The 16,737-nt window shown below is 36.9% G+C and overlaps 1 protein-coding gene across 29 annotated transcripts in view; it reads left to right on the forward strand.

Annotated features, from left to right (window-relative positions):
• The window catches only part of TCF7L2 (transcription factor 7 like 2), a 209,197-nt gene that overhangs the window by 76,408 nt on the left and 116,052 nt on the right, over positions 1 to 16,737 (forward strand). For all 29 annotated transcript variants that reach the window (XR_014175570.1, XM_081955398.1, XM_081955409.1 and 26 more), the window contains exon 4: positions 4,873 to 4,974. Coding sequence is in view for 28 of the 29 variants with exons in the window: in XM_081955398.1 (XP_081811524.1) it covers positions 4,873 to 4,974 (102 nt within the window). In the remaining variant the exon portion in view is untranslated. The remainder of the gene's footprint in view (positions 1 to 4,872; positions 4,975 to 16,737) is intronic.

Genomic DNA, 16,737 nt, shown 5'->3' on the forward strand with positions numbered 1-16,737 from the left:
CTATGGAAAATGAGAATGAGATTGAACTTGCTATCTCCTTCCTGTCACCTGTGAGTTTAGCAAGATCTGCAATCCACATTGTTTTCATCAAGTCAGCAACCTGCCTATTTTGTATTCCAGATCTAAGTAAGTTTATATACTTATTCCATCGTCTGCTAAAGACCTCTGTATTGTGAGTCAAATCAATACTTATGCTGCTGTTGCAGGAAGGAAGATAAGGAGTAAAGATCTCTGTGTGTTTTTCTTTAATAATGGTGTTAACTAAGAATAGATTTCTAAATTGAGAAATTATCCCAAATATTAGGTGTTCTTTACATATTTATCATAAAACCTATATACGTGTAACCTCTGGTGGTTTCTAAAACATCAGAATGCATGAGACTTCAGTTTGAGTAGAGATTGGGACTGCATATTGAATTATAATCCCTATTGTCCCTGAGATAGGGATTAGAATATTTAACGGTTAGATACAAATTTAATTATATTTGTGAACTCTACACAATTTGAAGTTGAGCCAATGTGATGTAAAGATAAAATGAAGAGCTAGATTAGATCTGTGCCATGGAAACATTCTGTGATTTTCATCAACCATTCTTTCTTAACTTTATAGTCTATCCCATAGCATTCTTGTGGGGTCCTTCATCCTTTGACAAAAGCTTGCAAACAAATACAATATGATATTAAAAACTGTATAAGAGTTTTGCTTTCTATGTCAATATTCATACTTGATTCTTGGATTGACAGTGAATCAGATTTTTTAAAGCACAAATTGAATTCCCTATTATTCCTAGGATGCTCAATGAAAATTGGAATGCTGATACTAAAATAAAATCTATGATAATTCTGCCTCCAAATTTCCTTAATAGCAGCTTGTGAGTTAAACGACTTCTTGCTGTCATTTGTGTTCAGAATTTCTCACCCTATACAGTGTTTCTCAATTTTATGATTTGTGGACGTGCCTGAAAATTCTGCAAGTTGAAGTCCACAAATTTTAGTTGCTAAGGTTGAGAAATACCGCTGTGTTTTTTACAGGACACTCAGTGTTACCGTTCTGTTGAAAATACTAGATGTAAACCTATTTTTGCTGCAGTTGTAAACCTAAAAAGACAATGGAACATGTACATCCTTCTATAAGCAGTTTTTGATGCAATGTTTCCTCAGCAAAAAAGAATTCTTTCTTCTTGTGTTTCCAGACTGATACTTAAAATAATGTCTTGATAATGGGTTTTTTACTTGGCAGTTTACTCTACTATGCAAGTTGTTGCAGGATTAGATTGCTGCTTCCTAATTCCAATAGTCCATCTTTCTCTTTCTCCATTTTTTCCTCCCATCTGGGTTGAGTTAGCTCACTCAACAGCAGGACTGACTCTCATTTCCTTCAACAGTAACATTATATAAGCAGTGATCTTGGCCTGCCCTAGCATAATTGAAAATTATGTGTACTGTAGACTTGCAGTGCTGAAATGTAGACTCATAAAAATCTAGGGCTCAGGTAGCCTGTGGAGATTGGATTTGGCACACAATGAAGCTTTTATGTAAAATAAGAATTAGAAGCCACCACATTAATATTGTATTATGGCTCAAGTTTGAAGCTATTGAATAAAGCAAGTGTTTTATTCTTTGTCAATAGAACTGGTGTTTTTTCAATTTAAACTGGATGAGGTAAAGCTGTAGAGGGGATGGAATATCTGAGGATTCAGGAACATTCAAAATTCATCTTTTATGTTAACTCCCCAAATGTTGGACTTTTTTTTTTTTGCATATATTGAATAGTATCATCGCTTGCACTCCTAATGCTTATAAAGCTGCATTTTATATTTAGTTAAAATAAACTGGGTTAAACATATTAATAAAAAATCTTTTGAAGCCTGTTTCTGAAAGACCGGGGAAGGTCAAAATTGCTCTCTTCTTTCTAGTGATATTATTACCAAACTAAGCTGGTTTGGGCTATGTGATTATTTTGATGATTAGCTCAAGATTAGAGCACGTTCATTTACTGCTATTGATGTATTCCTAAATCAGTTCAATTGAGTAATTGTATCTTTGTTACCAGAATAAAAATAAGTTACAGGATCATGAAGAAAGCTTAGGGTGACTGGGATGTTAATTGAAGGATAGTTTGAACCTGCGAAATCATTTTTATATCACAAAGGTTTGCTGGAAAATTGTGGGTTTAATAATTTTTTTAAACACAGCCTTTTAATATTTAATAAATAGTGGAAGGTTTCCTGTCTATTCTATGACAAAAATAGCTTGAATCATTTTACAGTAATTCTGACTAGGGAGTATAAAATGTTTTGTATCTGAAATCTTGACATTCAAAGCCTCCCATTTTAATCAATCTATCAGCTTCTTGTTGTTAGTGAATTGTGAAAATTATATTCCTGATATATTTGGATAGCACCAGGGTGAAAAAAAGATGAAGTAAGGTATCTAGTTGGAAGCATTGTAGCAAGTTATTCTTATAATAGCCACATAAAGGAATAAGGCTCTCCAGAACCTATTGCTAAATTGTGTTTTTGCTATTATACTAAAAGAAAATTATTAAATATATAGAATGTGATCAGGTCAATTGAATTTAATTTGCTCATAAGCAATATATAAGCTTCTCCCTGAATGCACTTCAGATGTAGGAACAAAATATTATGCATGCAAATTTAGGTTTCTGTATATTGGGGCAAATTTTAGATTAGATTTACCCTGGTTTGTTGATAAAATGTATTAACATTTTGAGCATGTACATCAGCATCATATATTAAAGTTTACCCAGCAAAATTCAGAAAAAGCTTTTGCCTTACTTGCATTGCAAACTCTCAATATATTCAGCACATCTTTCTCAGCAGAGACCAACTTTCTTTGTAAATTCTGAATCTTCTCGATTAACTTCCAGTAACAAGAGCATGTCTTGGTTGTTATTGTTGGAGTGAGTGAGATATGCCCTATTCCTGCTTGTGCATCATGAATAGGTTTGTTTACTGAGTGTCAGTTTTAGGCTAAACCAGCCACTTGGCTGGAAGGTTGCTTGTATGTCATGGGAGTGCATATTAATCAACAAACTAACTCTTTTATTGCTCATGCTGATGGGCAAGAATGAAATTGTTTGTCTAACTAAATTGTTGACATTAAGAGAGAGAATGGTGCAGAGATTTATAATTCTCTGTGCTACATTTTTATAAGTGAGGTTTACCTAAAGTGAGGTTGATGTAAATATTTTAGTAATCTACCCATAGCATTTCTTTTATCATTTTGTTACATTGCAATCCTACTTGTATTCCCAAGATGTTTTGCACATTTTTTGCTAGGGAAAGCCTCAGAAATGAATCAAAGTTATTCTAATACATTTTTGGAAGGTTCAATTTTAGGAAGATTGCAGCGAAGGCTGGAGCGCAGCAAAGATTATTCAGAAATTACCTGAGATTATTTGTAGTAGGTTTACATGCAGCACCCAACGGATACATGCATTGGTGAGCATGTGTGCACGAGTGGGAAGATTTCTAGAAGCATGAAAGGGGAAAAAAACCCTCATTTTATATCAAATGCTTTACTGGGATTAGAAAAGAGATGGTGATTACTCCTGGTTTTTTTCCTTACAGTCTTTCTGAAATCCTGAACACACCATAGTTTGTCAACCCTTCTTAAAATAGAACGATGAAAGATGGTGCCATCTAAATTTGACAATCATATTTTCTAACTAAGCCAAATCATCATAAGACCTAAAACTAGAAATCAGATTCCTTAGCACATAACTTCCTGAATTGCTTACTTTCTTCAACTCTGCTCACAGTCACCTGGCTTTTTCATTGTCCTTCCCATAGCTTTCTGATTTTCCCTTTTACCGACTTGGGAAAAGGTCCTTTGACATATCCTCAGTGATATGTGTGCAAGGTAATCCAAGGACCATTGGATTAATGCAGTGTTTGGATAGCCAGCATAATGCTGGCTAGGGAATTCTTGGAGTTGAAGTCCGTATTTCTTCAAGTTGCCAAGGTTGGGAAACACTGGATTTAATGCATAATTCTGAGTGAGAACTTTAGCATATGTTTCCATTAGCCACACCATTTTTGAAAAATGGTTTTTAAATATGAAATATCCATGGGTGTGTTATAGGTGCAAATTCTAAAATAAATTTTTAAAGGTCTAACTTTTCAATGACTGTATTTTATTGCAAATAATTATCAATGTGAAATTACCATTCCTTTTAGTAAGACAGCGTAAATGAATCTTTCTGTTGTGAGATATACTGTGGAACTATTTCTGTTCTTGCAGTGATAGTAATGATCATGAGGAGCCACGGTGGCACAGTGGTTAGAGTGTAGTACTGCAGGCTACTTCTGCTGACTGCCAGCTGACTGCAATTTGGCAGTTCAAATCTCACCAGGCTCAAGGTTGACTCAGCCTTCCATCCTTCCGAGGTGGGTAAAATGAGGACCCAAACTGTTGGGGGCAATATGCTGACTCTGTAAACCACTTACAGAGGGAAGGCTGTAAAGTATGGTGAAGCCGTATATAAGTCTAAGTGCTATTCCTGTTGCTATTTTCCCTGCATTTTATTCCTTTCCATTTTGCTTCTGCGCAATGTCTTCTTTCTCCATTTTTAGTCCTTAGATAACAATATAAGGTTTGCCTTTTTCTTTATTTCAATAAATTTCATGGGTAAACCCTATAAACTACCTAGAATATAGGAGTTTTAGGTAGTCTGATAAAGTTTATAAATTAACAGTATGAAAATACTTGCTTACACCACCTCTGTTAAACATTTTTAAAGTGTTTTTTATTTTGTTGTTGCATACCATTTAGTTCTCTTTTACAATGTTGCATAATGTTTACTTGTCTATTTCCTTTCCTAACTGAAGTCTTTCTTTCTCCATCTAGTATCTTCAGATGAAATGGCCGTTGATAGATGTCCAAACGGGAAGCCTACAGAGCAGACAAGCCCTTAAAGATGCCAGGTCCCCATCTCCAGCTCACATTGTGGTGAGTCAATTAAAAAGGCCTTCCTTTGGGGCACCCGGGGGAAAGCAATCAGTTTTGCTGGCCACTTCTTCTCTCAAATGCACCGATGATGAAACTGAATGTCACACTGTGCAATAGTCAACCCTGTTAAAAAAAATATTCATGTCTTGCGGAAAGTGTAGACTTAGTAAAATTAATTATGTAAGTAATCATTTTGATGATGCTGTAGGAAATTGCTGAAGGTAAGAAACAGCTCATAAGCAACAGGAGTATTATGTGTTGTAAAAATGCTGATACAGAATGTGAGAAATAGGAGTGCAAAAATAATTTTATTTTTTTAAGTGTCTTTTTTGTGACATAAGAAACTGATAAGTACATACATTAGTTTAAGTCTGTAAATCATTAGGGATTATATTTTTTATTTAAGAGTTTTTGTATTGTGTTGATGTGCTGTTACGCTTTTACCAACTTAGAGGAGTTTACATGTTTCAGATTTGAAACAGTCCATGTGCTCAGGTTTATAACTTAAACACATGGCATATTAAAAAAAAGTGGTGGAAAGGAAAGTAGAAGAGACGTTCATGTTCCACTTGAAAATTAAAGGTACAAACACTTCAAATATATAATTAAATGGCTGCTAATTTTGTAACAGTTGGCAGGACTCTATACCAATTGGAATGTAGAAGTTATAAAATAGGCCTCCATTTATGTTCGTTTTATTTTGAAAATATTTTATACATGGATTTGCACTGCACATATATGTGCAAGTAGAAATGTCACCATCTTTAAAGCGCTCCATGGCACAGGACCTAGTTACTTGCGGGATCGCATCCTCCCACATACATCCTTGCGGCCAATTCGCTCTCACAGGGAGGGGCTTCTCCAGGTGCCGTCCACTAGGCAATGCCAGCGGACGGCGCCAAGGAGTAGGGCCTTCTCTGTGATGGGCCCAACCCTCTGGAATGACCTCCCCCCCGATATTAGAACCACCACGGACTTCCGCTCCTTCCGACAAAAATTGAAGACTCACCTGTTCCGATTAGCTGGCCTGGCATAATTATAACTGTTATAACTGTTACCTCCTGGAAATATATTTTTAACTGGTATTTTAAGGGTATTGTTTTAAATTTAATTGATTTTAGGGGTTTTAAAGCCATATTTATATTCTTGCTGTACAGTTCTTTTAATTCTTTTAACCTCCTCCATATTTATTTATTTATTCATCTGTTTATCTATTTAATGATAGATAATGATAGATAGATACTGTGGATGATGTATTTGCTGTGTGGACTGTACACTGCCCCGAGTCCCTTTTGGGAGAGGGGGCGGTCTAGAAGTGCAAATAAATAAATAAATAATAAATAATATAGTTATGAAAAAGCTTCTTTACCGTTGTATCTTATATTTCTTCATTTTTGAAAAAAGATTAATATTTACAGGTATAAGCAACATTTAAGGCATAAGGGGTCTTTGTGTGTTTGTGTAATATCTTGATTATTAATAATGACAAGCTTGTTATATATCCTATTGGGTTTTTTTGACATTGTTTAGGTGAAATGGTGAAAATAATCAGTTCCTTGTTCAGATTTCATACAGTCAGTTATCATCTCTCACAGGAAACTGGTTAAGAATCCAGGAAGCTTTTACTCCTTCACCCAGATAGGTGAGAGGACAGAGGTGGGTTGCTCCTGGTTCGGCCTGGATCAGGAGAACCGGTAGTGGTGGTGGCAGGAGGCTCCACTCACCTGCTCATGCACACTAACTGTGCATGCATGCACAAGTGAACCGGTAGTAAAAAAATGGAAACCCACTACTGTGAGAGGAGAAGAAAAGAGAATAGTGGAGATTATATATATATTTGTGTTGTATTTGTGCTGATAAATAAATAAAGGGAGACTATTTCAACCTATTTAGGTCTCATCAGCTAGCCATACCCTTACTGGGAATCGAACCAGGGCTGTATTGCATATTAGGCCGATGTAATTGCCACTAAGCCACAGGCTCTCTTCCTTATCAGCTAGGCCAGGGAAATAGGTATGTATTTGTGTTACAACCCCTGGTATGCCCAAATATGGGAGGGCGCTCACTACTCCACCTTTCTGTCCTTTGGCTCATTACAGCCTGGATGGTCCTCTGTAATGAGCCAAAGGACAGAAAGGGGGAGTAGTGAGCTCCCTCCCATATTTGGGCATACCAGGGGTTGTAACACAAATACATACATACATACATACATACATAGTGTAGTGTAGTGTAGTGTAATGTAGTGTAGTGTAGTGTAGTGTAGTGTAGTGTAATATATTTATTTATGGTCACTTCAATGCTGCTGCCTGGAGGTTCAATAGACCAGTTCTACTCCAACTCTCCAGAAGTTGGGTAAACTGGTCCCGCCCCTCTGCTGCCTGATTTGCAGTAAAGCCAATCATTCCCACTACTTTTTTGCCCTTGATCATTCTGTTTCTCTGTCAGGTAAAGAAATATCTCTGAAATAATGATAGGTCACAGGTTAACTAGTAGTGATTAAAATGATGTTTCCTTGGACAGAATGATGGACTTTTCAGTTTCCTCCATCATGTTCTATATTGTTCTGGAGACTTTCTCATGTCCTTAGAGGATTTTTTAAAAATGGGATTATAACTTTCCCTTTTTAGGATACACTGCTAGCACATATAAATGGCAGCCAAGTCTATATTCAGCCTTTTAGTGAAACAACTTCAATGAAAAGTTGTTCTCTGGTCATTATTAGATATAATGATTGTAAGATTTTTTTCCTGGTATTCTCAATTTATTGAATTTTTTACATTGATATATTGAAAGGAAGAAACCGTTACTTTCAAAATTCTCATTTAGGATCTGAAAATGTTTTTACATAATAATTTATGTAGCTTATATAATAGTGCAGTATTTTTTTGTTTTTCCTCTGCAAGTTTTTTTTTCTTACATCAAAACTAGAAATCAAGACTATTTGTAAATACAGGAATCTATGTACTTTTATATAATTTTTTGTTATGCAATAACTTAAATTCAAGTATTGCATGCCAGATAATAGTATTTTGGTAATCATAAAGCAAATTCCTCAGGAATTTCTGAGATTTCTTTTCCCACTTGTGGAGAAGATTTTTGAAATCTTGGGAATACTGTGGAATGCATTTCTACAATACAACTACTCTGACACTAGTATCTAATATGCATATTCAGAGTAATTGAAAAAACATCCCTGAAGAATTGTGGTGCCAGGAGAATTTGGAACACCCACAGATACTTAACCAAGGCACTGTAGGGTGAAACCACAGAGGAAACAAACACCTAATATACTTGCCAAGTACTATATTTATTCTATATATTTATTGTGAAGCCTTTTGCAAAGATATGCAAAACCATAAATGAGAAACACACACACACACACACACACACACACACACGCCTAAGATACTTTTGCTGCCACATGGCATTCTATGACTGTCCTGTTTTCATCCCATTCCATCCTCAAACAAGTCCTGAAAAGTGGGCAGGTTATTCTAATACAGAAGTAGATCCATAAGAGCAGAGGTGTTCTATGAATTTTCAAAATCCAAAGGCACCAAGTGTTTTTAAAGCATTTGAATAGGATTGGAAATGAACTGAGACAGGACTTCAATAATATAAGCGAAAGTTCTCTCACTTCTGTTAAAACTTTCACTGCCATGTTTCATATCAATTGAACACTAAGACTGTCTTGAAAAGCCATCTCATCCAATAATTCTAGCTAATATTTTAGTAACTACTTGAATGTTGCTGATTGACATTTTGTTTCATAGCTTCTCTCTTGAGATTCGACATAAGGTATTTTGTGTTATGTTGCCTTTTGGGACTGTATTCCTGCCTAACTAGAGAAACAGCAATAATTCATAAATGTATGTTTCACTATTCATGATTTTTCTAAAATGTGTAAACCTAGATTTGCCAAATTGCCTCTCATTTTTAGTATGGTACGTTTTTACATGAAAAGTGCACTTGGAGATTAAGCAGTTTTTTATTGTGTACATGTAGGACTATTTTACTAGGCCACATGTCAATGCATAGGCAAATGTCAAAATATGGGATGCTTATTTTATTACTTCTTCCATTCTTAGAACAGTGAATCAGTGATTACTTCAAGTTTCATAGATTCATCTGGGATTACAAAAAGCCAAAGTTCTAATGTTTGTGCAATGGTAATACATTGATCACAAAGAAAGACCAGTGTTTTCCTTTAAATGAGAAAGTTGCTGTAGGTTGGAAAATATAATATCTGGTATGGATAAAATGCTATTGTGTAACCTTCCTATTACAAAGCTAGAATCTAATAATAATAATATGGTCACTTTGTATTCTCCATCAATATTCTCCCAAACTTTTCTTTACAAGGAGTTACAAATAACTAATTAATATCCAGTTAAGGATTATAAATAACACACAAAGTTGCATGACTAGATAAATAACACATCTGTAATATCTGCAGACCTTTTTAACCCAAGAAATCTTTTTCATTTTATGAGTGTATTTAGTAAAAAAAAATACCAAACTGTTACGATTCACATATCTTCATTTGAGCCTTCAGTTATATATTACATATTTCATTTCATAAATTGTAATTTTGAGTCAGTTCAGTAGGTGAGTGAAGGTGATAAATATAATCTGCTTCCATCCATCCATCCATCCATCCATCCATCCATCCATCCATCCATCCATCCAATAATTTGTTGGATAGGGAATATAGGATAGCAGGCACTGCTATTTAAAGTTTTGGATAAATCAAATACAGGTGTTGAATATATTATTTCTACCATTTGTTGAGAGTTGTATCTTATATCAGATTAAAATGCTATTGTGTTTAATTGCTTTCCCATAGAACGCATGATCTTGGGCATTACACAACATTGGCATTTGATCATCTTCATTTATCCAAAGACATTGGTAGAAGAAAGTCCAAGTGAAGAAGTATATACATAATTTTTCAGTAGCACTCAACAGTTATGCTAGCAGTTTTTCCATTGTAGTCTCTGAAAAATCTAGAATATTCTAAATGATGTATAAAAGTTAATTTATAAAACAATTTATTGGTTAGCCTATTTCTTGTATATGAATCAATATGACATATTACTTGTTGATTAGCTACTATGAGCGTGAGAACACTGATAAACTTTGTTTTAGAAGAATTTCTTGATATTAGGTATAATATTTCCCATTAGAAACATTCTAGAGTCATCCAGCCATCATTGTTACAATAATAAGGACAAGCTTTGCATTGCTTTAACAATGGCCAAGAATATACTATAAGGTGCTGTAAGTAGGAAAAGTGGTTTTGGTATCAAAGTTCTAGAGACATGAGCTACACATCACCATAAACAGGCAGGGCTACAGGGAAATTATGGTATGTATATTTAGTTATGAAGTATATTTAGACCTGTATGTATATTGTTTTAGGTATAGGTATAGGAATTTGGGGAAAACTCGGTGAAGCACATACGTAAGGCTGAACTAGGGTATTGATGGAATGGCTGTTCATTAATTCATTCTGTGAATCCTGATAAGAGAATCAGGTTTTCTTTATTGCTCAGCTTAAAAAGCTCGGTCTACATGCTCTTGTACAAAATGCTCTAACTAAAATATTTTGCAGGCACACCTTTTAAAGCCTTCTAATGGGTTACCTTTTCACCTTTGTTACTTACTCTGCTCAAAGGGGGCCTTGCAGAAGGGGATTGAAAGTTATATAAGCCAGGTGTGTTAACTTGAGTTTATCACATTTTAAAACTGTCCTGATTGCTGTTGCTTTTATGTCAGAGGTAAAAGGTTTTCAGATTTGGAGATTGTTTGGAGGAAAATTAAAATGTATCTGTATGTAAGGTGACCAGATTTTAACATTGGTAAAGTGGGACACCATTGACCGTGTGTGTGTGTGTTCTTGCTTAAAAATTTGTCTATATCCTTGCACCCCTAACCCTTTAGAGAAAAAACCCCCAGGGGTCTTCAAACCTGACAGCTTTAAGACTTGTGGACTTCAACTCCCAGAATTCCTCCTCCAGTCATGTTGCGGTGACATCATCTGCGTGGATCTGCTCCATCTTTGGTTTTTTTCACCGGGGGCAGGGCTGCCGCTGAAGATGCCGACGAGCCCCCGCTGCCACCAGAATAACTGCCGCCTCCTCCTCCTCCTCCTCCTCCTCCTCCTCCTCCTCCTCCTCCTCCTCCTCCTCCTCCTCTCCCTCCTCCTCCTCCTCCTCCAACAGCACCACCACATTTGCTGCCAAAGCTCCCGCTGGTGCCTCCGCCTGTGTCAGCAGGGGTAATGTGGGGCCCAACTCAGAGCACCTGAGCTGGATCCTGCATTACCCCTGCTGCCTCCTCCTCCGCCGTGCTTTTGAGAAGCCATGAGGCATTTTTTTCCTGCTCCCGCCCCCTCTGCCGCCTTCCTGCTCGCTCCCGCAGCATCATGGCTCCTCAAATGAATGGCAGAGGAGGAGGGGGCAGGGGTAACACGGGGGCCAGCTCAGGTGCTCTGAGCTGGGCCCCGCGTTACCCCTGCTGCCACAGGCGGAGGCACCAGCGGGAGCTTTGGCAGCTTCACCTCAGCCACAGCGCCGGGCAGCAAATGTGGTGGTGCTGTTGGAGGAGGAGGAGGAGGAGGAGGAGGAGGAGGAGGAGGAGGAGGCACTTATTCTGGTGGCAGTGGGGGCTCGTCGGCATCTTCAGCGGCAGCCCTGCCCCCGGTGAAAAAAACTGAAGATGGAGCAGATCCACGCAGATAATGTCGCCGCAACATGACCCAGCTCAGGTGCTCCGAGCGGAGGTGGAGGTGCTGCTGCCATGGGCAGGGGCACCAGCAGGAGCTTTGGTGGCTTCACCTCAGCCGCAGCGCCGGGCAGCAAATGTGGTGGTGCTGTTGGAGGAGGAGGAGGAGGCGGCAGCAGCAGTTATTCTAGTGGCGGCAGGGGCTTTGGAGGTTCACTTCAGCTGCAGTGCCAGGCGCAAGCGGTTAGAACTGGCTGCCCACAAAGGACCTCCCCAGGCTTGCTTTGCTGAACACGGGGCGACTGCCGATAGTTTGAGCAAGCGCAGCCGGCGCAAACTACTGTCAGTCACCTCGCGCTCATCAAAACAAGTCCGGGGAGGTCCTTTGCGGGCGGCCAGTTCTAGCCGCCTGCAAAGGACCTCCCCAGCTTCCGGAGCCTGTGACAGTAGAAATTACTGCGCGGCAGTTGCAAACTGCTGCACTGTGTTTTCTTGCCACGTGCGCAGCTGCGCACCCGCGTACCTTAAAAGGCACATTGATCCTTGCTAAATAGCGACATGGCCGCCGAAAACCATATATTCCCTTCTCGTTCTCCTGCCGTTCCCTAGCTTGTGCATTCTTTCCAAAAATCAGGACTTTTTAAAAACGCCGTGGGACACAGGACAAATTGTTAAAAATCGGTACTGTCCCGCCAAAAGCGGAACATCTGGTCACCTTACTATATGCAGTGCAAATTCTTCTCCACTGTCCTCTCACACCTGCACCCACTTTGTTAGGTGGTTAGAGGGATTATTCACATGTTTCTTAGCAGTTTCTAGATAATCATGAGGGCAATAATATTTTGGCATTATTTACTGTTTACTCCAACATAATGTCATTACCGGATATGATTTTTACATATCAAATATTGAGTAACAATAAGGCAGACTTAATGAAGTAGCTGATACAGAACTGCAGACAATTTGTTACTAAAGTTAAAGTGCAGAGAGATCTGAGCCACTGAAAAGAATAGAATTAAGTAGTTCCAGAGTAATATTTGAGTAATAGGATATTCTAATACCAATATAATAAAAAGGATAAGTGTGGAGAAAGCTGCTTATGTTAATAGAAAAAGTAAACTAATACCTTACGAGATGAAATACGTAAATATATGAACACATAAACTTTAAAATATTTTGTATTTTAGGGATTTGGATTCAATAGTTCAATTTAAGCATGTCAGGAAAGTAACACATTCTATCCTTAAAAGGAAGATAGAAACAGCTGTTAGTCTAAACTATTAAAAGTTCATGTTTTCAAATTAAAATTAAAAAAAACCCCACAAATTAGCCAAAACATGAGATAAAATCTTAAATTCTTCCTGTGGAATAAATGCTTTTGGAAACAATAAGAAACTGATAAGTAGCTGTAAAATAAACGCAAAAGTAGCCTGACCTTTCTAAAGGCAGGAAGGTCCATAGTTACACATTGATAGTGATTCTCAAACTTCCATGCAGTTGTTACCTGTAATTACTTCTGTGGGAGGAACGTTTTGGTTCTTGCACTTAATTGCCACAGAGGTAATGAATGATGACAGATGATTTGGATTATTTAAGTAGGCCACCCAGAAAAAAGTTCACAGGCTTTTTTCTCTTTTTCTTATAGCAACAGTCAAAGTGCAATAGATTTGTATTTGTCTATTGATTGTAGTTTTAGAAATGTTGTTACAGGCTATAGGGCTATTAAAAGTAAGGACCTGGATCAGTAATATTAAAACCTAATAAAGGGTGTGTTACAGGAAAAGGGTATTGGCATTTAAAATGACATGTAATCACAAAAATTCATTCTGGAAATCTAGAGATTTGAACTAACTGGAGGTTTTCTGATTTCATTCTGAAGGTTAATTGTGTCTGAGGCTGTAAATGTAAAAGAGACAGCTTGTAAATGAGCATATATTTATACAGAGTCTACATTCTATAGTGTCTATCTGAGTGGGTGGCAATAACAAATTTAAATGCAACAGCAACAATAATATCCAGAATTCATGATTTAAGGAATTTGTAATTTAATATTATGCTATTTTTTTAAATAGTTATTTATAGCATCATAGTCAAGTAGAAATCTTTTGCTAATGATATTGTCTTTAATGCCATTGGTAGTTCACAGGCAGGAAATATACTTTCTGAATATTAACCATTCTGTTATAGCACTGTATATAGTATTGGCAATGTAGCAGCTGGGGATTATGAGATTATATTGCAATACATCTGGAGGGACTCTGGTGGGAAAATAATATAATCAGTCTGTTTTATATTAGGTGAGAGGGACAGTGTTGGACCTAACTGCACAGCCATTAAAATAGGTGTGAAATATCTCCTGTTGATGATATCTAATGGAATGTGTGAAAGTGGGAAGTTGCTCATAGGATATGAATTTTTACAGAACTCTGTCTTCAGTATGTCCTTCATAAAACTCACAATTACTACTGAGTGCACGCTATGCTTCACTTCTAGGAGCGAGGGAGAAAGAGAGACAGAGAGACTTCGGTGAACAGGATGACAGGATTTGATATAAACCAGCAGCGCAGCGTTTCTGCCTTTAAGTGCAAACCTTTTCACAATGCCATACATTGTGCATTCCATCACCGTAGTACCGAGTGCAATGTAGTTAAAGCACATTCTGCAAACAGGAAATGCTGAGGACCACGTTGTGTGCTTTTCATGGAGATAAAGTAATGGGAGACCGTTTTTAAGTACTTGGTGCTTAAGGGAGAGGAAGTTACAGTGAAAATGTGAAAACATATCAGGCATATTTTTTTGCCAAACTAGACGCAAAATGGACAAAACCTTTGAATTCTGAAGGTTGATAATGCTATTTCAGTTTTAACAAGTTGTTGTAGCAAAATGTGAGAGTAGTTCACAGTGTAAAATTGCCCCAGTGTAAAAAGTGGGTGGCTTTAGTTTTTCCTCAATAGTTTCCTATCATGTTCATTTTATTTTGTTTTTTTTTTAAATGGGATGGCTGTTATTTTTAATATTTATGTGCTATTGAAAAAAAATGATAATAAAGCACAGAATTCCCTCTGCCCCCAATCTTGGCAAGTCCTACTATCTCTGGTATTAAAAAACATTGTGTTAGTTTTCTTGGCAGCCTTTTGGAAAAAGGAGTTGCAACACCAGGCTTCTAGGCAAAAGTTCAAAAGTAAAGGCGATTGAGAAGCTAGGGTAGTGGGAATAGTAATCAGGCACTGCTGCTTTAGTAAAATAAATGAAGTGAAGCTTTTTAAGTTTGGGTAGATTGTGTGGGCACAAGTCAAGCTTTACCATCGGTTGTGAACATTGACAGACAAAAACTGGGACGTGAAAAAAATATCAGTCCCTGGGAATCTTGTTCACTGGACAAGGTCTCAGTTGTTTCCTTGATTTTCCATACTCAGAAGTGGATTTTAGAAGGTTAACTGTTTATTATTCATCTATGCTTTAGAGGTGCTTAAAGTTGTTTGCCTTTTGGAAGTGATTAAACATGTCAGAAGAAGATAAGAGAAGGGTCACCGTGTCCTCCACATATTTATCTAACATTCAAGTTGAATGTTCCTTGTGTTTAAAAGATTGCTGCTCCCACTCCCATCCATGTCTTTTTTACTTTTCTAAAAAATTTAAGTACAGAATATTAAAGAAGAAAATGTGTCATGCATTCCTATTAGGAATGGGGAAACATGTATATATGTATGTGTGTGTGCATAATGCATATAATTCATTGGAAAGATAATATCAAGCCAGCAAACGGATTGCTCTTTAATTTATAAGATATTCTAATGCTGACGAGAGTTTTGAAATAAGGTGAAATTTGAGAAGCTACTTGTTGCCTCATAGTGTTTTAGGTCTTTAAATTCTTTATGTCAAAATATAAAGATTTTATGAAGGGCAAAGTAGAGAAGATTTGTAGTCTTCTGCCTATACTTTCACTGCTTTATCCTAGAAACAAACAAGAACCTGTAATTTGTCAGCTGTTTCAGAAGGCATTTGAAAAAAAAATGAAACTTTGCAAGTCTTCTGTCAGCATCTTTTAAAATGTGTGTTTGGACGAAAATGAAGTAGGAGAAAAAGTAATTTCTTCAGGGCATAACTATATGAAGCATCCTTGCAAGGAGCTAAAACTTGTTTTAGTAGGTTCGTTCTTGTCTTTTTCAGGACCAGGAACTAACAGGTATTTCTTGGCTTATAATCATTTGGTCAATGACTATTCAAAGTTACAACAGCATAAAGTTACAACAGATTTATGATCATTTCTCACATTTACGACTCTTGCCACATCTACATGTTTACATGATGAAAATCCAGATGCTTGGCAACTGAAATGTATTTATGACAGTTGCAATGTCCTGGGGTCATGTGATCACCTTTTGCCAGCTTCTGACAATCAAAGTCAATGGGGAAGCCAGATCCATTCAAATCATGTTACTAACTTAATAACGCTACTGATTCACTTAATAACTGTGGCAAGAAAGGTCATAAAATGGGGAAAGACTCACTTAACAACTGTGTTGTTTAGCAACATAAATTTTGGGCTCAATTGTGACCAAACAGATACAGCCTGAGGAAGGACAAAATCCCATTTAATAGCTCACATAAGGTATATGGCAGTGATGGCGAATGTTTGCAGTATTGTTAATTGTATAAACTTAATTTGGCTTGGCTGGAAAATATTACTATAGTTTATAATAATATGGAATTACTTTACATTTATAATGGTATTGTTAATGTAGTTAACTAACTGCAACTATTGTTAAAGTAATTATTTATAAATTTTCCACATTTATAGTAAGATTTGGACTGTACCAGAAAATCACATTCAGATGTAGATTAGATAAATTTTGTGCCATTTTACAAATGACAAAGATTAAGGCAATCTGTTGTCTGAATCTCGTCCAGTTCGTCTGTTTGATTTTGCCATACATTAGATCACCTCCATATTTATATAATATACAGGCTACTATATGAATAGTTAAACTTCCATGAGTATTAAAATATATAAATAGCAACATTCTCTGTTAAGTT

The sequence above is a fragment of the Natrix helvetica genome (genome assembly GCF_964273705.1).
Source record: "Natrix helvetica genome assembly, chromosome: 5".
Classification (NCBI taxonomy): Eukaryota; Metazoa; Chordata; class Lepidosauria; order Squamata; family Natricidae; genus Natrix; species Natrix helvetica.